Source organism: Lycorma delicatula, chromosome 6 (genome assembly GCF_047948215.1).
Source record: "Lycorma delicatula isolate Av1 chromosome 6, ASM4794821v1, whole genome shotgun sequence".
Classification (NCBI taxonomy): Eukaryota; Metazoa; Arthropoda; class Insecta; order Hemiptera; family Fulgoridae; genus Lycorma; species Lycorma delicatula.
Window position 1 is genome coordinate 51,184,752 of NC_134460.1, and position 22,079 is coordinate 51,206,830.

The 22,079-nt window shown below is 29.5% G+C and overlaps 1 protein-coding gene across 1 annotated transcript in view; it reads left to right on the forward strand.

Moving 5' to 3' along the window:
- The first annotated feature begins 957 nt into the window (after window positions 1–957).
- The window catches only part of LOC142326613 (uncharacterized), a 39,973-nt gene continuing 18,851 nt past the window's right edge, over window positions 958–22,079 (forward strand). Inside the window, exons 1-6 of the mRNA XM_075369204.1 lie at window positions 958–1,163; window positions 4,995–5,037; window positions 7,523–7,782; window positions 13,360–13,550; window positions 16,468–16,606; window positions 20,371–20,436. Coding sequence (XP_075225319.1) covers window positions 1,056–1,163; window positions 4,995–5,037; window positions 7,523–7,782; window positions 13,360–13,550; window positions 16,468–16,606; window positions 20,371–20,436 — 807 coding nt within the window. The 5' untranslated portion in view covers window positions 958–1,055. The remainder of the gene's footprint in view (window positions 1,164–4,994; window positions 5,038–7,522; window positions 7,783–13,359; window positions 13,551–16,467; window positions 16,607–20,370; window positions 20,437–22,079) is intronic.

Consider the following 22,079-nt stretch of genomic DNA (forward strand, 5'->3'; position numbering starts at 1 on the left):
TCTTTTCTTATTTAATTCTTCCATCAATAGTCATGTAAATCTATGAGTATTTTACTTTATCTTGTAGATTTGAGATTTAAGAAAGAATCTTTCTCATAATTAGAAAGGAGTGCTAGATGTAATATAATTTCTGGATCATAATAAATTTGCTGATTTGTATCTATTGTAACATGTATTTAGTGGTAATCCTACTGACACATAACTGAAGCTATTCCTAACCTTGTTGTCTTATGGCAATGAATTTCAAATAGGTATCTGACTGTAGATCAAACTATATACTTACAGTCGGTCAATCTGCTTAACATTACAAGGAAAAAAGTTGTTCCCAACAAAAAGACAACTACCATTACGGTCAGTAGGTTAGATATGTTAGATTAATTGAGGTATTATAGCTCGTTCCTATGTTGGGAGTTTATCCACTCTGGGTTGTAGATAAGTATTCAATATTTGGCAAATTAAATTTGTTTTGCACAGATGTTGCGCTTTGATGAAAAACATTCATTTATTGATGTCTAAATATGTAAATTATTCCACATATTGAGGAAAAAAAACCTAAATTATGTTTTAATTATAAAGTAGATGGAGTCCAATATCATCATCATATTCGATCCCCATTCCACTTTTGTGTGCTTGGTGTTGACTAATATTAAGCTGCTCCTCCATTTTCTTCTACTCATAATCTTTTAATCAAAATAATTTAGATTATTCATCAAAGGATAATATTAAAAATATAAAAGAATTTATTATTTCTGATGACAAAGTAAACCAAGTTTGACTTTTTGGTATTAAAAATTAAGAGTTTAGTATAATTTCCAGTACTAACCATCAGAGGCAAAAACATTATTATGTTAAAAATTATTTAAGTATTTTTCCAGTTTTGTTTTGTTTTAAAAATTGTCCATCTTATTTATTTCTTTACATCAATTATCAATATTTGCTACTTTGTTTCAGATTTATCTAGAATTTGGTGGAGGAAAATATTTAACACTAGATTATAATAAAAGAAAAAAATTATAAATGATTACTATGAGTGAATTGTTAAATGAAAATTTGCAATGAAAAAAGCATATAGCAAAATCAATGTTCATAAATCTATATTTCTTTTATTATTAATATTGTATGACTGTGAGACTATGTGCTATAAGGAGTTTCTTCAATCACCTGTAAGAATAAAATGTTTAATACTTGCTACTTTATTTTATTTCTTATAAAATCACATATTATATATATATATTTTTTTTTGTGGTTTTTTAGGGGCATCGACTACTTTGGTCATTAGCCCCATCCCACTTCAAAAAAAAAAAATAAAAAAAAGGTTCAGTAATTCATTTTCATGAATCGAAAATGTTCAAAATTTTGCATTCTTCTACAACTTATATCCAAAAAATTACTTCCTAGGCTTTCCTTTCGGCCATCCTTTCTTGCACCGTTTTTCCATCCTGCGAACGGCCTCAACTTCTGATGAGAGAGTGTCTGAGGCCTCGGACATGGCATCATCCTCTCTATCTGGTGCCAATGACGTTCGCTGACTTACATCAGGTGATGAAAGTTTCGTCAGTGCTGTTAGCATCGTTGCTAAGGAATCTAAACTAGCAAGCGATGCACTCTCCGCGGCTGATGAGCTGGATTCTATCTCTACTGCAGTACTGGGTCCAGCTGAAATAGATGCTCTCACCGAAGCTGATCTTTGCGCTTTTGGAGGCTCTATTGGTACAGGTTTTATATTCTCTACGTCTAGTGGTTTCTCAATACTTGCACTCAACTTGCACCTCCATTTCCGTAGATTCAGATTTTCTTGTCACAATTTCTTTAGGCTTGTGACTAGACGACGGAGTGATCTGTTTCTCTTTGCTAGATAAGTCAAGATTTTTTATTCTTACTTCAGTTGGTGGCTTAATAATCGCAGGTTTGGCTGGTGTTTTAAACTGCGCTGGTGCGTCTCTCATGTCAACAGCGTCAGACGGAGAGTGAGCCTTCTCATGTTTAGTTTGTTCCATCCGATGAGTCAACTCAATCTTTGAATCAATGATTCTTTCAATCATCGTCGCAAGACTTGGAGCCATCGTGTTAAGCAACTGCTCCACGTTAATTTTAGATGTGGAAGGGGCAGCCGCTGCTTCTGCATAAGAAGTCGATGGTCGAGGTGTACGCTGACCAACAAGTTTCTTGGCTTCAGGATAACTGACCTTTTGAAGCGTTTTAACTTCCTGAATTGCCGTTTCTAATTTATATATAGGGCAGTTCCTTGAACGACAGTTGTGGTGCCCTTTACAGTTAATGCAGATTGGAGGGTCTTTACATGGGTCACCCTCATGTGTTTTCACTCCACATATAGATATTTCCTGCGCTTCACATCTAGCTGCTGTGTGTCCGAATCGTTGACACTTAAAACATCTCATCGGCTGCGGAATGAATGCTTGTACATCAAGCCGATGGATGCCAGCTCGCACCTTTTCAGGAAGGTTCGGCCAATTAAATGTTAAAACATGCGAGGCCGAAGGTAGAACTTCACCATTTCTTCGCATGGTTAGTCAGCGACACTGAGTCACTCCCTGACTCGACATTTCTTGTACAATTTCTTCTTCTGTACAATTTAGAAGATCACGACAAACAACAACTCCTCTGGATGAGTTAAGTGTGCTATGCGGTTGGACAGAAACCGCAAATTCACCGATCTTCTTCAACGCCTGGACTTTCTGGCTTTGCACGTCGTTGATAGTTTCGACGTGCAATCCATTAAAAGTCTTTCGGATTTCTTTAACGGGACAACCAGCACAGTTAGTAATCTCTGTAGCGATTAAGAATGGACTAACTTTTTGGAAGTTTCCATTCTCCTTTGTAATAATTAAAAATCTTGGCTTAGATACGTTATAGCCAAATAAACTTTTCTTGAAGTCTTTATTGATTCTATCAGCATCTTTCTTTATCTTATCAGATTCCTTACTTTTTTCCTCTTCGCTTGTGGCGAATAGTAGGTTTCTAAATGAGGGTGTTTACGTGCACCCTCTGCCATGTTTGTTTGTTCATGTATGTTCATTGTGTTAATCCCTTCTGCTAGCTAGGCTAGCCGCCGGGGTACACCCCCACTCCAGGGCTACTAACCTTGGAGGTCCGATCCGGTACTCCGGTGGAACCGGCATATGTCCTGGCAGAGAGCGGATGCGCAGTCTCTGCACTGACTCCAGGCTCCTACTCACCAAAGGTTTCAGAGCTCCCATGCACCGACATACATGGGCACCATTGCTACATGCTTGCCATTGCAGGGGGCATGTGGACAACGGAAGAGTCTCCATTACACCTGCAATAACATTGACCCTGGCCGTCACATCACCAGCTCTAAGTTTGGTATGTGCCCATTTCCTAATCAATAAATTGTTCATATCCTCCAGGTAGCCGAAAAATCCAATCCGTCTGTTGACCTGAAGATGGAGACAGGTCAATAAAGTAATACATCCGAGGAATTTACTCAGAGCCCCGTTAGCCAGCTATATGTGTTGTACATAAGTACAGCTGTTGCCGCCCTGGACGTGGGGATTACCTACCTCAGGGCACATTATATTAAAATATACATTATTACTTAATTGATATTGTATAGTGAATTTACTCGTCGATGCTGTATATCAATTACAAATAATATTAACTGTTTTAAATACGTTGTAATGAAAAGTAAATAAATAAAAATATTTTATTTAGATCATAACAAAATTATATATTATATAAATCATGTCAGGGGAAAATAGGTTAGCTGCTACTTCATAGATAACAGAAGGAATTGTTCAAGCATTTGTCTGTAATGATTAAGGGAAATTGTGGAAAAAGCTTGATTGAAGCACCATTCTTCTTCTTAAGGGGTCATTTTTTAAAAGTTAATGATCAACAAGGTCTGCAACATGTTGACTGTGGCTCTGAAAAAGTCTTTTGATGAGCATTTAAACCATTCCCTTAAGTTCTAAAGCCATCATATATGGCTTCTGCCTACTCCTTTTACCTGTTATATTGCCTTAAATAATTATAGATGATTGGTATATTAGACATGACCTAAATATGACAATTTCCTTGTTTAAAGTTCGGTGGCCGATTCCATTCCTTGTCAAGTCTATACTGAGGAAAATAGCAGCATTTATAAAAAAGGAACAGTAATGTTAATATGAAATAAATTGTTTAATGACCAAAACAAAGTATTGTTTTAATTTAATCCGTTAATATTTCATGAATTTTTTAAGTGTGTTTATAAAACAATTATAACCAAACGTATCATCTGATCTTCATAAAAGTTTGAAGTAAGCTTCCTTGTTTTTAGGTGGAACATTATAGTGTAACAGTTTTTCATGAACTTTTTCAATTGAAAATGATGGCTAATATTTTTCTTTAACAGGGAAGAAAGAGAAGCACAATGGAACAGAATTTTTTTTATTACTGTAGATTGAATGAAGGGTTTTCTCCACATTACTGACATTACAACAATTTTCAGTTTATTTCTCAGCTCTAAGCAACAAATAAACTCTTTCATGTTACCCATTTTTAACTCTGTTTTGTAATTTATTTTAATTTTTGCTTCACTTCATTATAGAGCTCAATATATCAATTGACTTTTATCAATATCAATTGACTTCAGTTCAAAATGATTGAAGTCTGCTGTTCATAGAACTAGTAATATTCTGAGCACATCTAGAGGTGTACTGTTATATCTTTAATGCAGTTTAAGCCAGCTTTCATTTTTATCAAGCATCTAACGATTCCTGATTTAGATGAAAAGCTAGTGCATATATTATGGATACCATAAATCAAACATTTATTTCTTATTTGTAAAAAAATAATTAATTACTCTATGATAAAGTCGACTGTTATCCTATTAATAGCTTCAATTCATTGAATATAGTCATATAAAAATAAATATAAATTCATCTAATCATTTTATTTAGGTATTATTAAATTAAATTATATTCTAAATTAAGTTATATTATTATAAACATTAATGTTAATTTTCTTATCAGTTTCAGGAAATTCCGGAAGAAACTTGTATAAACTCACAACCAGGTTAGTAATTTATAAGAGCTACATCACCTTACTCATTTTTTAAACAATTTATTGAACAATGATACCTTCTGAAAAAAGTAAGTTTAGTCAATCAGTCAATTAGTAAAATAGCACAAAACAAAAACGTAAATAAATACATTTTTTAAAGATAAGCTCCTTAGACTTTTTGATATCTCTATAATAAAAAAACTTTTCTCATTGCTTTTTGCTTTTAAAATTTATATTTTGAAGATTTTCAATTTCCTCCTAATTATTAAATGCAAATAACTTTAATTAACTGTAATATAAATAAACTACTATATCATTTTAAACATAAGATCAAAAAAATATGATGTGGTCACCACTTGAGTTGTACGCCTTTTAAATTACATATACACCTTTTTTTTTAAAAAATGAAAAGTACATAAAATGTTATTTCATTAATAACTTCTGATATTTTTTCATATTTTTTTTTTTATTGTTATTATTGAATTATTATTTATCGTAAAACTTTTTTTACAATCCCAAGGTTAATAATTATTTATAAATCAATATATTTAAATTAAAAAAAGAGATAAACTCTGATTTGAACCGATGTGCCTTTCGCTTGTAAGATCCAAATATTTTATTAATTAAAATTTTATTTCGCTATAACTTTGGAACCAATGAAAATAAGATATAATGTATCTTATAATGTAACTTATAATGTATCGCTAAAAAGGTCTTAATGAGGGCTTATTACTGCAGTTAAGAAAAAATCCCAAATATAAATTTTTGGGGATTTTGGACTTTTTTGGACACTTTTGGTTCAGTCGATTGCAATCAAAAGGAGAGGTGCACAACTAGATGTTACAATAGTCCTAAATCCAAAATTTTAACATCCTACGGCTAATTGTTTTAGAGTCATGCGAGATACATAGGTACATACAGACATCACACTGAAACTAGTCAAAATGGATTCAGGGATGGTCAAAATGAATATTTACGTTGAAGTCTGAAAAATGAAATTTTTCGTGATCACAATACTTCCTTCACTTCGTACAAGGAGGTAAATATATGACGGTATTGTTTAGGAGAAAATTAAGATTTGTTATCTGAACAATTCATCAAATAAAAGATTACAACAATTTATTTATGTAATGAAGTTGTTAATATACTTAATTTATCACCTAAATCTGTTCTCCACTTAAGGAAAGATAGAAGTAAATAATTATTTTATTGTATGATTGGTGAAATATTAATAAAATATTATTATTTGACTTATGGTTTTTATTATAATTTTCATATTAATTCATTCCAGGAGTTTTGTTGCCAGTGAGTTATCTTCCGACAAAACAGTTTTATAACCATAATAGGATATTTTCACTAAATGATAGGTGACAGCATATACACTGTTTCTGAAAGAATAAACTACGATATTTCTTTATTTTGAAATCCCCTGTTCAAGTATTTATTATAGTTGTGATGCATGTAAAGCATTTGAAATACAAATTGCAGGAATCAGAATTTATTTCTCCATAAATAATGTACTCATTTCACAGTAAATCGTGTTAGTGGACAAACTAAAGGTGTCAAATAATGTAGGTCAGAATGTAACCTGCATTTCACATATTATGGATGCTCATGTAGATGAAATTACCTCACTAAAAAAAGATATGGGAAATTAGTTTTACACTTACGAAAAATTTACATAGGATGAAAGTTATTCTTTAATATAGTAATCCCATTTTTTATACAATTTCTGTGTCGTGTAAAATCAAGTCATAGTTAATAAAAAAAAAAAAAAAAGTCAAAACTATTTCTAATTTATTGAACTGTGCCATGTTGTAAAATTAATGACATAAAAATGAAAAACACCTAAGTAGGTAATGTAAAATTTGGTTAAAATAATTTAACATGTACAATACCTGGAAAAACTTATTACCAGAACTGCATTGTACCTCTTCAACAAAATTAAAAAAGAATGATAAAAATTTTCATCATATGTCCATACAGAGGTATAATCATATCCTTACAGAATATGTTCATATTCCATATGAGCATGTGGAAATTTTCAACATACAGACCAATATGTTGAAAATTTGTATATTGTTACAATATTGTTGAAGAACATCCTCTTTTACTGAAGTTTGTTAAAAAAGAATAACAGAAGATTATAAAGAGTTAAGATTTAAATTATTTCTCTTGTAACATGTAAATGTACAATTCAAATTTAAATAAATTTTCAAAATTATTATAATTTAAAAAAATTTTTAAACTATAATATAATTAAAAAAAACATATACTATTCAAAATAAAAGTCTACTTTTCCAAAGAACTTAAGATAAATTATATATTCAAAGATATTTCCTACAGAAATATTACATTAAGCTACTGCATTTCAATAATTCAAACTCAACAAAAATACTTAAACTGATAAAAACAACAAATCAATTAAAAAAAACTTAATAGATATAGTAGTTTTCTAACTGCCTTACAATTTTTGTCACAGATTGAACTTTTTCAGACTGTGTTACAGAAGATCTGTCATTAAATGTAACTAATGATTTAGTAGGAAAATTACAAGTTACATTTAATATTGATGGTATATTAAATTATAGTCAGTTGAAAGTGACTTTAAAAGTTGATGAAAATCTGGATGGTAGCAATTGTTCAAGTGATTTTTTTGAAATGCCCTCTGGTGGACTTATCGGTGATCACTCAATGAAAACTATTATAATTAAAAACTGTAGTACTTGGTATGGAATGGATTCAATATGTAACAATGTAAGTATTATCATTTTATTCCTTACAAAAATATATATATTTATAATATTTTTTTATTATTTTTTTTTTTATTTATTGAATTCACTGCGCATTTTTTCCCTATGTGTATTCTTTTGGGAATGCTATTGATCATGGTTACTGATTATACAAATAAAAAAAGTTCACGTCTGTCTTACTACAATTTTTATTTTTGGGTAAAGTATACAAAACATCAGAGCTGTTTTCACCGAGCGTAATGAGTTTTACTACACTGCTAGTCCCTTTGATGCATAAAATTAAAATGCCATTTGTAGGACTGAATATCATATCATCAGCATTTAATCAAGTTTGACATACTGATTTGTAACAGTATATTATTAAACATGGTAAAGATGGTGGAAACCTCTTCATTCATCACTTTTCTTAATAAGTTTAGGATGAGATTGTTATTCTGTAAAATGGCCAGTGATTTTTGGAAGTGATTTTATTTTGTGTCGGGCTCCCTTCTACAACCACTTTTGTTATGGCAACTGATGCTTAAATTATTTATCAACATTGTGCACAGACCATTGTACTAAATATAGTAATAATATAACTAAAGTTTAATAATATTAGAACAAAAGTTGTAGTAAATGTAATTCTTTCAAGAAATATTGTCATCGTCAGCATAAATAATAATTATGCAACACATCAACTAGAAGCATTACTATGTTCAAGAGTAGAACATAATCTGATTGGTTTTGTTAAATTAATAACTTTCTGCCTTCCATGAAAATAATGAAATTATGTATTCATAAGTAATTTCTATTCATAACAATTCAGCCAACATTAACAATGTATTATTCCCAAAATCCTTAATTATTCATCAAATTTTCATTTATCAAAATATATTTATTTATTTACCAAAGTGCTACATTTTTGTAAGTGTTTTAACAACCTGCATCTGTGCATGTGGTAATTTAATAATAATTGTTATAATAGAAATATTATTTTCTAGATTTTTTTTAGTGCCTACCAAATAAAGCTAGGTTTCCAATTATTTTTTTTTTAATAATAAATTGTGGCACTAACTGCAATAATCAATTGTATTATAAAAACACTAAATTGTAAAAAATTATTACACCCTTTTAATTGGATGGTCCCAAATTTAAATTTTAGTCTGGCTTGGCCAGACTTTACTTTTCATATACTACAAAAGCTGGTTAATATTGGCACCTAGGTTGAACTTATATGATGAATTAATCCACCTGATAAAAAAAAAGTGAGTGGGCAGTTGTCTCTACAAAATTAGGGATTTTCTTTTACTCTACTTTAATCAAAATCTTCAACTAACAACAAACAATGAATTAAAAAAAATAATAAAAAGTTAGATGAAAACTTAATCATAAAAGCAAAGTAGCAGGAAAATATTATATTCATAATATTTGTTTTTGTGATTCACTAGCAGTTGTTCATGTAACTTTTATAGAAGAATTGTCAACAGCCTGTTTCGAAAATTTGTGTAGTAGCAAATTTTTCTTTGGCGGTTATTTGAAGTTGAAGGATAGAATTTAATAATCGAATCCCCACACTATCAATGAACTAAAGACAAACATTCAACAAGAGATTGACGGTATTGCAACAATATTATTGTTGACAACAATTACTATAAAATATTGACTCAATATTTTATGTCAATAAGATATGGAATATAAGAAAGTCAGAAAAAAAGAAACAAGGCTTTTGATATAAAATATTTCATTGGCTTAGTGTAAAATATATCAGCTCACCTCAGTAAATATATTGAGATAGGTTCAAATATAAGCTTGGTTTTTAAGATAAATTACGGGTTTATTTATTTATATTTTTGATTTTTTTGTAGAAGAGAAGTTTGGGTTAGAATCTTGTAAAAAGGAAGCCTTAGATTGATGGGCTACATGTTAATTACAACAAAGTAGTGTAAAATACATTTTGTCACAATATTCTTCATGATTTAAATTTAAAGCAGTATTGTGCAATAACTGTGTTATAATTTAAGAGAACAAGACAAACCAAAATATCTTCATTATTTCGACTGGCTTCTGAAAAACATTGTCAGTGGACAGATAGACGCAATGCTTGTATTTCATATCAGACAAGGCACATTTTCATTTATCTGGGTATGTTAATTCACACATCAGGTTCTGAATATCTGAAAATCCTTACCAAATTTTGAGCACCTACTTTACAATGAGAAAACCAGTGTATGGTGGGTTGTTTCTGGTAATCATATAGTAAGGCCAATATTTTTTGACCGACCTATCAATAGTGTAGTGTAATGTACAATTTTCAAAAAGTTCTAGTTCCAGTTAACAGATTGTTACTTTTGTATCTTCCAACAACGTGGAATAACATGCCACATATCAAACAATTCATAGCATGCATTCATATGGCTTTTACAGAAGAACTGTCAGCAGCCTCTGCATTTCCCAAATTTGTCTAGTAGTAAATTTATCTTTCTGGGTTATTTGAATGATAAAGTTTATGAATCGAATCCCCACATTATCTATGAACTAATGGCAAACATTCAATAAGAGATCAATGACATTGACAACAGCAATTTGAATCAGATGACTCTCAATATGATCATTAGAGCACAAAAGTTCATCTCTGCTCAGGGTGCTCACTTCAAACACCTATTGTAAAAATGTTGGAAATATGTAAACTTTTGCCTTTTTAAACACAGATTTTAATTTAATTTATATTTTCATTTCATTCATAACATATTCATTTTATGTTAACATAATTTCAACAATCCTGTACTAAGAAATAATGTAAAGAAATGGAAAATACCTTCAAATCATCTACGTAGTCAATTTAAATTATCATTTAAAAAAATCACCATTTTAAAAATCCACAAGAGGAACTTTCTATACAAAATAAAAAAAATCTATTCATTTGGTGAAGAGTTAGACTTGAACTCAGATACAAAAAAAATATCCTTATGCAGAAAACTATCTCCTTTTATTGAAATTAATTAATAAAGTAAAAAATAACAAGTTACAGTAGCAGCAAACAATAAGAATTTACTGGCTGATAAATCTGTTTCCTAAGGTAACATTTTCCCAACAATCAGACATTTGTTCTGGTAAAATGAAAAACATTTTTCTGATTTATCTACTCATAAAATAAATAACAATTTGACACTCATAAATAAAAGTAGAAAATTTCATCCCGGATGTTTCTGAAATACCTAGTGTATACATAAGTGTATAGAATTCTGGAAATGAAAGGATCCATAAATTTAATCATTACTGAATTTAAATACTAAATTTTAATCATTTTTACAATAATGTAGATTATATATTTATATTATAATTAGCTAATAAAATTTATTATATTATTAAATGTTGCATGTGTATTTATATTCACTTCTATTTCTTAAGAAATGTATATTCTTGTTCAAGTTAATAAATACGAAAATTAAAACAGTGTTGAAAATTCTTTGTTTTATATCGTGATTTGATTTGAAGAATTCTAATGGGTTTTTGAGATTATTCCAGAATTTTTCCGCTCTCATATATTTTTCTGTATTTTACTTGTTTATTTTTATATTAGAAGTATGAAAATACTTATGTTCAAAATTTGGCTGTTTAGAATAGACATTTAGCTATACAGAATTGTGTAGCAATCAGATCAGAGTACAATGAATAAATAAAATAATAATAACAGTCAACAATGACAAAAAACATCTTAATACAGTGTTTCTCAACCTGTGGGGGCGTGTCCCCCTAGGAGGGCATGATAACACTAACTGGGGGGGGCAAGCATATTGAAAAGAAAATATTATTAAATAAATTTATTAATTTACTGAAAGGAAAACAAAACAAAATGCATTCTGACATAATAAATAATAAATTGCACATTTACACTGATATAATACACTTATAAATAGGCTTGTATCAGTACTACAATGTATTTAATAATTAACTTATCAATACTAAATTAAGGACAAGTTTAATAATTATTAGTGACTCCCTTGGGCCTGTCCTGCAGAGCAAAGTTTTTCGAAGGAAAGTTTAATATTAGAAATAAACACTGAGAGTTTTTTTTTTCTACATTTAGCTGAGATCTATTCTTTATCTTCAAAGCTGCCATCACAGAAAATCTGGTTTCGCAAAAATAGGATGTTGAAAATAGTAATAGTATACAAAATACTCTTGTTTTTAGTGCAGAAAACTCATCCACCCCTGACCAAAATTCAAAGAGTGATTTATTACTAAATTGTCTTTTGATTTCGCCACTTGCCATGAAGTTTATGAAGATATCTTCTTCAGCAGTTAAGAGCCCGTCAGAAGTATTTTGAAATGGATCCCTAACCCACTCGTAACTTGCTACCAAGTTGTTGTCAGCAAGAAAATACTTTTTAAAATTCTTTGCCAGTATGACTAAATGCTTTTAAATGGTTACAAAAACAACTTTCACATGTTGTTCTTCAGCCTTATAAGTTTTAACACATTCATGAACATATGTAGGTTTTTTGCTTTAAATTTCTGCTCTACAATTCCAGTTTTCTACAAAAATAATTAACATTATAACTCGTATCCTACATATGTGTATTTGCAGCTGAAGATTCAAGGCATTTAATCTCTCAAATATGTCGACCAAGTAACCCAATTCCATCACAAATAAACCATCTCAAAACTTCATGGCTTTTGGTTGGTTTTCCTTTTCTAGAAAAATGGTGATTCATCTCTTAATTCATAAAAACGTTGCAAATATTTTCCCATATGATAACCATCTTGCCTTGTAATAAAATAGTAATGCTGAATATACTGCACCCATGTCTTTACAAAGTGCAGAAAAAATTCTTGATTTTAGAGGTCTCATTTCTATATAATTTGCTACAGTTACAACCATCATTACAATATTCAGACCAGGACTCATTTCTTTGGAAGCCAGAGTTTTTATGTGGATCATGAGGTGTATCCAGACACACAGTGGAGATTTATGTTTCACAAGTGCTTGTATACTTTGGAATCTTCCCGCTATTGAACGAGCGTCATAGGTGCTATTCCGATGCAATTTGATCACTCTATGTTTGCCTCATTTATAAAATCATTTAAGATAGCAAATAATGTGACTGCTGTTGTTTTAAGTTCTATTGGTTTGCAGAAAAGTAGTTCTTCTACTGCTGACATACCATCATAAAATCAAACATAGGCAATGAAATGAGCATCTTTATTGCTATCTGCTGCCTCATCAAGCTGAATTGAAAACAATTTGTCATGCAACTTCTCGAAAAGCTGATGCTGTATATCTGAAAACTTGGTTGCAAATACTGAAAGGTTGGGAAACCCCCTTAATATTAAATATAGCACCAAGTTTATTTTCATTTTTCTTTCTTATGGAGGAGTGGGAATTATGAATAATGATTATGAATAATAAAGTAATGATACTTTAAAAAATAAAATGAACAGAGAAGAAAACTTTTGGCAAATATAGTTAGGATTAATATAACAGAAAGAATAATTAGAATTGGCTTGATATAACATTTAATCATTATTCAAACAAGTTTAGCATTATAAATGAAACGATTATTATATCAATTTTATTTTTGTAATCTGTTTTTTCTTACAGGTGATTTCAGTAAATTTTAATTACATTTATACTGGGTGTTACAAAGTAAGCGTTTCACGTCTTGCAGCTGGAACTGGGTATGAAATACGAAGAATTACGAGAAAAGATCCACAAATGGTATACACAAAATATATAAAAAATCCTTTGACTGATATGTATGTGTCTGTTAGTCCTGAATATTTTGATTCCATGTAAGTAGTTCATCTTTAGAGTAATAATTATTTAACAGTATTTACTGCTCACTAATAAACATTTTATATAGAAAGAATATGAAGTACAGTCATGCTAAAAAGTACTTCTATTTACAAGTATATTATAAATAATAAACTTCTTGAACATTTGTTAATAATTAAATTAAGTTTGGAAACAGGTAATTTTTATTTTAGTATCAAATGGTGGTAGTTCATATTGTAAATTCTTTTTATTGATAAAAAATGTAATTAACCAAATTCAGTTAACTTTCTATAAAGTTTTACTCTTTAACTGCAATACTATTCTTAATAAAGTAAGAATACCACTTTAATTAGCATTATAGTAATAAAATGCATGAAAGAATTCTGATTGAATAGTTTGTGGTTGAATCAGATACTTTTACAGGTCACACAATTTTGGTGTTTGGTGAGGATTTTTCTTAATGAAACTTTCACAATAAGTTGAAAAGCTTTTGAAAATTCAGAGAGAAAATGACTGATTAGATCAATTTTTATGTAAATCCTCCCTGCCCAAGTGTACGTACTAAAAACAAAGAATTAAAAATAATAATTAATTTTTTTTTTTAATTTAATGTGTACAACAGTGATAAAGTATCAGATAGGACTGTTTATTACTGATTTATTAATAGAATAGCAGGGGCTAGTAACTCATATCTTTCTATAAAATGGCAATAGATCATGCCCTACCACATCAATTATATTAAAAAATTATTGGTTCCTTGGTTTTGTTGGTTGTTTGGAATCTGTTGTTGGGTTCTAATTAATGTAACATTCTTGCCTTGAAAACTTAGCATATAACACATTTTCAAATAAACTCTCATCATAGATATAATAGAATATGCAACTACCTTTGGTTACCAACTAAACAAAATGTACAAAATATTCCACACGCTTCTGGTTATCATTCATTAGTGACTTCTAGAAATCAAAGCTAAGCTGACTGATTGATACTAAAAAAAGGGATAGAATATTGAAAATACAATACTATAAAAATAAAATTAGCAAAATACAAAAGTAATTTTTTTTTTGTTCGGACTATCTAAAGGTAACAATGAATAGATTCAATTTCTTGCCCTTTCAATCATGATTCTTTTTTTATACTGTCCATGTTAGGTTTTTAAGATGTTTTTTCACTCTGGAAACTTTATTTCTGAAAAGAGATCTATCCAGTACATGTTCTTTTGATATCTTAAGCAGTTAATGATCCTTCTTAACTTCTTGAAACCATTTGATTTTAGTTTTCCTGTTTTCAAAAAAGTTAAATATTTGATTCATTAGTCTACTGTTTTCCATTCTATGCAGATGTCCATAAAATTTTAATCTTCTTTTCCTCAAAAGATTATCAATTCTCTCCCAGTTTTTGTAATGATCTTTTTTTTCTAACTTTATGGATTCCTCCCTCTAGAATCAGATCATGAATTTGTTTTTAGTACCTTTCTTTCCACTTTTCCAATTATTTTTTTGCAAAGAAATTCATGGATTCAGGTCTATATAAAGCTGCAGGTAAAATTATTACTGTATTATAGTATTTAAGTTTAGAATTTCTCAATGTTGATTTTTTATTAAAGATTTATAGTGTTACATGATAGGCTTTTTCAATTTTTTGTACTCTTACTTTGATTCTTTTTACTTCTAGAACATTAGGAGTGATTACTTCCCCAAGGTATTTAAATTTAGATGTTCTTTAAGCTTTTTTTAGGACATATTTTAATTACACTGATTGAGCTTTTGATTTCCGAAAAAACAGAAATCCATCCCATTTTTTCATATGGCATTAATAGTCCTATTTTACTTGAACATTTTTCTAATTCTGATAGTTTAGTTTTCCTTTCTCTGACTGCAGAGATTACTAAATCATCTGCAAAAGTGAGATGACTGGTCGGCAGAGATTTAATTTTAGAACCAAATTTTACACAATTATAGATATTTATTTAATTCTTTAAGTTTCTTGATCCATTCTCTTATAACCTTTTCCAAAACACAATTAAACAGTATTAGGGAGACACCATATTCCTCTCATATACCAGTTTTAATTTCAAAAGGATCTGAGACTACTCCTAGAGATTTTAATTTAGAAAAGGTTTTTGTTAACATTGCTTTAATAATATTTATAATTTCTTGATCAACTTTAACTTAAATTCTTAAAGAACTTGGAAAAGTGATTTTCTATGAATTGGGTCACAGACATTTTTAAAGTCAACAAAATTTCTACTAAATTATGGGTTTTAGTTGTATGGTGCTGCAGGATAGTTTTAAGGCAAAAAGTGTGATGGCCTCCATGGTGCAATGATAGCGTATTGGCCTTTCATCCAGAGGTCCCGGGTTTGAATCCCAGTCAGGCACGGCATTTTCACATGCTACATACACATCATTCATGTCATCCTCTGAAGCAATACTTAACGGTGGTCCCAGAGGTTTAAAAAAAAAACCAAAAAGTATGTTCAGTACAACTTCTCCCTGGTCGAAAACCATTTGGAATTCATTTTTAAGGATTGGTTAATTTCTTAATAGAACTTTGCTTAGAATTTTGTATGGTATTGACAAAAGGAAGATCCCTCTATCGTTATTCAAATCTGCCTTATCACCCTTTTTATGAAGTGGATGTATTAACGTATTCTTCCAGTCATCTATATTTTTTCTGTAACCCAGATGTCTTCAAATACAGTTTCTAATTTTCCATCTAAAGTATCACGAGAAAATTTAAGCACCTCTGTAACAATTTTATCTTCTCCACTTGCTTTGATTACTTCCTTAATCTCTTTTTTGTCCGGTGGTTTTGTAAGTGATTTGTTCTTGTTTTTGTTTTTTAAATATATACAAAATTAATTATTTTAGATTTTAAATTGTTTTAATGTAATCAGTTTTTAAAGTAATATTAATGTTTTCTTCTGTTCAGGTATACTTTTACATTTATTGCTAACTATTCTCATGCACTTAATTTAAAATACAAACCAGTAACTGAAGAGCTTAAACCAAAAGCATTACAATTAGGTGCGATAAGAATTAATGATGATATCAATTCACCTTTAAATGTTGTAAGTTTATAATTTTATTTATCAATGCATACAAAATACATTTCATAATTATATTGATTTTTTCAATCATTTTTATAAATAGAAATATATAAAAAAATAAAAATTTTAATACCGTAATTACTAATAATAATTTTTTTATTTTTTTTAACTGCTGCTAAGTTTTAATATTTTTCTTGCATCATTTTATTTATTTACACCAATGAATGAGTTGAATAATAAAAAATAAAATTTTGTCAATGTTAATAAATTAAATTTACATTTATATCTTATTATTTTATCTATTAATTATCTGTGTTATATTTTTATTTTTTATTTAAACTGCTAAGGTAGTAATTAAAAAAATGTCAATAATATGTGAATAAAAACTGAAAAACAAACTACACCCAATCCTCTTTAAATTTGGTAACTACAGGAATCAGCCTACAACACCTGGATTGATTGTTGTCATAAGAATATCAATCACCATGGCGGAGTGGTACCATCTCAGTCTTTCATTCAGAAGGTCCTAGATTTAAATTCTGGTCAAGTTTGCCAAAAATTGAATAATATCTGAACTGCTAAGATTTTCTGGACATTTTAAATAATGTTATTGGATTAGTTTATTATCATTATCCTACCCTGATTACTTTAGTTTTCCTAACATTCCATAATCTGTCATAATGTCTTCTAATTTTGAATCTTTTGAATATCCTGTGTTTCACCAATGAACATGTCATGAACAATGAACATATCATCAAAACATGTCATCTGAGAAATTTATAAAATCTATTCTCATTCCTCCTATACTGATTGATTCATCTTCTTCTAGAGAAGTATTATCACTGTTAATATAAAACAAGTTAGTGACAGGCAGCACTCTTACACTCTTACTCCTCCTCTTAGGTCAAACCATTCAGTTTAAGCATCCTTTATATTCATAACAATTTTCTGATTCAGGAAAAATTTTTTAATTAATCTTTTATCTTCTTTCCAATCAATATACTCTTCCCATTCAGCAAGGTAAAGTACTTTTTCCATTAATAAAAAACATGCATATAATCCTTTTCTCCTTCTATATCCCTTTCACCTACAGTTATTATTAGCCTGATTAAATTCAATTTCCCCTCCCCATTCTGAATCCATATTGTTCTTTTAATCATTTCCTCCATTTTTTTACTCAGTCTTCTGTTCAGAATTTGCAGAAGAATCTTTGGTGATTGCAAATTTAAATTAAGTGCCCTGCATTAAAATAATTGTACACATTACTGGATTATGGTTTTTGGGAATGGAATCACATTTGTTTTAAGAAACTTTTCTAGCCATATCTCATTATTATAGATTGAAACTATTACACAGTTTCACCATCTCTTGTAAACCTTCCTCATTAAGGCATTTATTCATGTCTATTAATACACCATCTACACCTATAGCTTTTTTATATCTTTTATTGGCTGTATAACTTCCGATTGAAACTCTTTAAATTTCATATGAGTTTTTATGTGATCATGATGTAAACACTGTATATTGAGATCATTTTATTTGAATACAAAGGTTAGTGTTGTCCCATATAAAAGCTTTTCCACGTAAGAATAAGTTTGTGTGAGGTGAAGATTATTAATGTTACTATATAGTTCAATTGTAAAGGATTTGTGAATATTATATTGCCTCTTGTATGCTACATCATCAAAATTGGTTCTGTCTCATTTGGCAGAATAACACAATTGTTTTGAAAATCTTCAATGTACTGCTCATCACTCATTCCAATATATATATCTTTTGATACAGCAGTTTAAAAAAAAAGTAATTGCGGTAAAACTGCAAAAAGTAATCCAATGAAGAAAAAGAATGTTTGTTTTTCACAATTAGGAGGTTCCATGTCATTTTTTTTTTTTTTTTTTTTTTTGTTCTACCAGGTCAAACTGATCTGCTCAAAATCAACCCACTGATTTGATTGCGGTGTTTACTGGATCAAGTCCTCTCGATTTGTCCAACTATTGTGTTTACTGTAACCCTAGCCACTTTACGTGTAATTTAACACCTTTTCTGATTAAAACATTTTCAACTAAATAGGTTACATGATCACTGCCTGGTTTTTGAATAGCTAATAGGTTTCCCAAAGAACATTTCATAAAATGATGGTAGTTTTCCAAGAACTGCAAATCTCTGATGGCAATAAATATGTAGGTCTCTGGTGTGTTATGAGATTTTCTCATTCAGATACCCATATTTACCAAAGGCCTGCACAAAATAGTGATGGTTGTATCATCAATGTATGAAAAAATACAAGAATGTCTTTGATGCATTTACAAGTCATGTTGCAAATATTATGATTTACATCCAAAAACATCACCCATAATGTGTAAAAATCTCACTTGGTCACCTTCCAACAACTTCTTGAAAAGGAAGCAACTGAAGGCTCTTTGAACTTATTTCAGCCTCTTCATCTAAGATCACATCTTGTTTTACATCATTACTCAGGGAACTGTTGACTGTGTTCCAGCAGCGCATCTAACATCCTCTCAACTATGTTGTCATCTACATTCTTTTATCGATAGATTCTTAGATCGATGAAGATGTTACCATTTTCATCAACAATCTTGTAAAAAAATATGGATGGCAGATGTTTGGTCAATTTCTTGGTATAGATGTCTGTTTCTTTGACTTTCATCTTCTTAAATCAAATGATGAATGATTCAAAGTCTGCATTACTGTACTTGGTGTATGAATTGTGAACGGGTAGCGAGGTGGAACTTTATTATACAATCACATTATTTCCAGATTGTGGCTTCTTGATTTGCTGAACTCCATAGTTCTTATACTCTGTCAAATATAGGTGAATTTTGCTCCTACCAGATTGGAGAATTAAACCTGCATAGGCAGTACAGATAATGACAACCTCAGTGATTCTTTGTCAATCTAGATAGAAATGACTGGTTAGCTCATTTTAGCAATAATCAGTCAGTAGTGAATTTTTCTTTATTCTCAGCTGTATGTAGTAGCAGATTCTACTATAGTAGTAGTACTAGATACTGCTATACATAATTCATTATATGATTATGCTGACAGTATTCAGAATTTCTAAATCTTCTTTGAAAACAAGGTGTACTAATTTTACACTTCATCTACCGGCTTATCGAAGTTGATGATAGCTGTCAGCTTTGCATGGAATGTCAGTCCATGCCTATCAACAGCAGTCTTGTGGTCAATAACTCATACTACTATCACTAAATTCATCCTTTTTTTGTTTTTCATCTTTCCTTGAAGTCTTGTAGTAAAATGAAGCTGCCAAAGCAGTGCTATAGCTTATATTCATTTAAAAAGCAGCAAGAGAATTTGTGGGAGATTAATGGCAAAACAACTCACCTGGTGGTTCAAGATGCATGTAGTTTATATGTTAATTAGAATTTACAAGATTAAAATATGGTTGATTTTTAGGTACTATTTTTAATGAACTTCCCCAAAACATAGCAGGTAGGGAGCCAGCTATAATATACATAATATAAACAAACTTATGCATGCACAGAAGGGTTTCTGACAGGATTTAAAGTGGATAATGTGATTAAATCATTAAACATTTCACAGTTTTTCTTACTTACATTCTAATCTTCCCATTAAAATGTAAATTTGAAAATAAACTTTATATTTAAAAAAAAAATCAAGACAAATTATTTGGTAAATGATCTGTAATAAATTTATACATTATTTGATGCAATGAATGAATGATATAACAATTATAAATAAGACATTTTGTTGATAAGGTATAATTAACTGATTTTATTTTACAGGTAAATTTATATAAAGGAAGTGAGATTAAAGCTGAAAACAGCTCTGAAGAGTTCAATTGTTCTTGGGTATGAATAGAATAATTAATAAACATAAAGTTTCCATGGAATAAAATTGTATACAATAAACACAACTGTAGTAGTTTAAAACTACATTGAATCTAAAATTTTTTTAATAGAAGAGATTATTTAGTATTTTTAGAATTCTTTTTCAAAAACACAACATAAAATTTAATTAACATTTTACACAAATCCGTAGGACTATTATAAGAGCACTAGCAAATAATCAGAACATAAAGTAATTACATTAATATATTAATTTATATTACATCATTGTGTCTGTTTTATTAGTGCATTTTCATCAAATCAACATTTTCAAATCAAAATGACTGTGCATTGCAGTCTTGTAATAAAATAATATGTTAATTTTAATTAAAGAATATTGATTAAGTAACTTAATGATACGCCATAATAATAATAATTTATGAAGTGTTCAAACGCACGAAGTGTGCTTTAAAATGTTTTTTAAAAACTTTTATTATAAATTATGAATATTTTTAACTGTTTTCATTGATTTCAAAGAAAATGTTAAAAAAGGATAATTTAAATTTATCACAAGATCTATTTACTGTAAATTTTAGATTAATTTTTGTTTTGTTTTTATCTATGACAGCTGGCAGTAAAAAGTGCAGAAAACTATTATTTTTTAATTATTAATTGAATAAATTGGTTTGAAATACAACATTTTTAAATATAGTGCTTGCTTTCAGTGTTGTTTTCCACACTGCCATCAGCTTATGTTATAGCTGGTAGTTTTTTTTCAATTGAGAAAGAAGTATCTTTCTTTGCTATCTCATAAGCCACCAGCTGCGTTTGGTCACCAAATGTTCAAATCCAATTTTTGGTATGTCAGATTGGAATGTTACCAAAAATGAGTGACTGAAGACATTAAGATGAAAATTAAAAAAAAATTTTAACAAATTGTAAATTTGATGTGCCATTACAAATGACCCTTTTTTAATGGGTGTTAAAACATAACACAGCCATTAAATGAGTATTTATAACTCACTCATTTACAAATTTAAGATTATTTTATCATATGAAAATAATGTTATCAAGGTTATGTGGTAGCGGCAATTGAATCAACCTTGCAAGGTTGATCCAATTGATTTGATTTTAATATCCAATTAAAAATTGATTTGAATTATAAAATTGATTTGATTTTAATATCTAATCATTGCATTATATCAGCTATGCAATGTGCTTCAAGAACAGGCCAATGTTTATTAATCTTATTTTATGTATTAATTATTCAAGTGTGTATGATGAGTTTCAGTGGAAATTATCATAATTTTCAGCTCCTATTATCATAAATTATATAAATTCAATGAGACTACAAGTGTGCATAATCAGAAGGAGCCAAGCTGACCATCACTGTTAACCATGAAATCTATCAAGGATATCAAAAAGCATTAAATTACTCACCTGGAAAAGTTTTTAGAAAGCTTTGTTCATAGATTGGACTATCAATAATATACCACTTCCAGGGCTATAAAACAGTGAAAATTCCATATTACATTCGGTGTTAATGAATTGAAAGAACCAGTCCATGTAAAACATTTATAGTACCATTATTATTTGAATAAGATGGAACTGAGGTGCTGGATCATATTTATTTTAGTTACAAGACTTGATAACATGCAAAAATAATT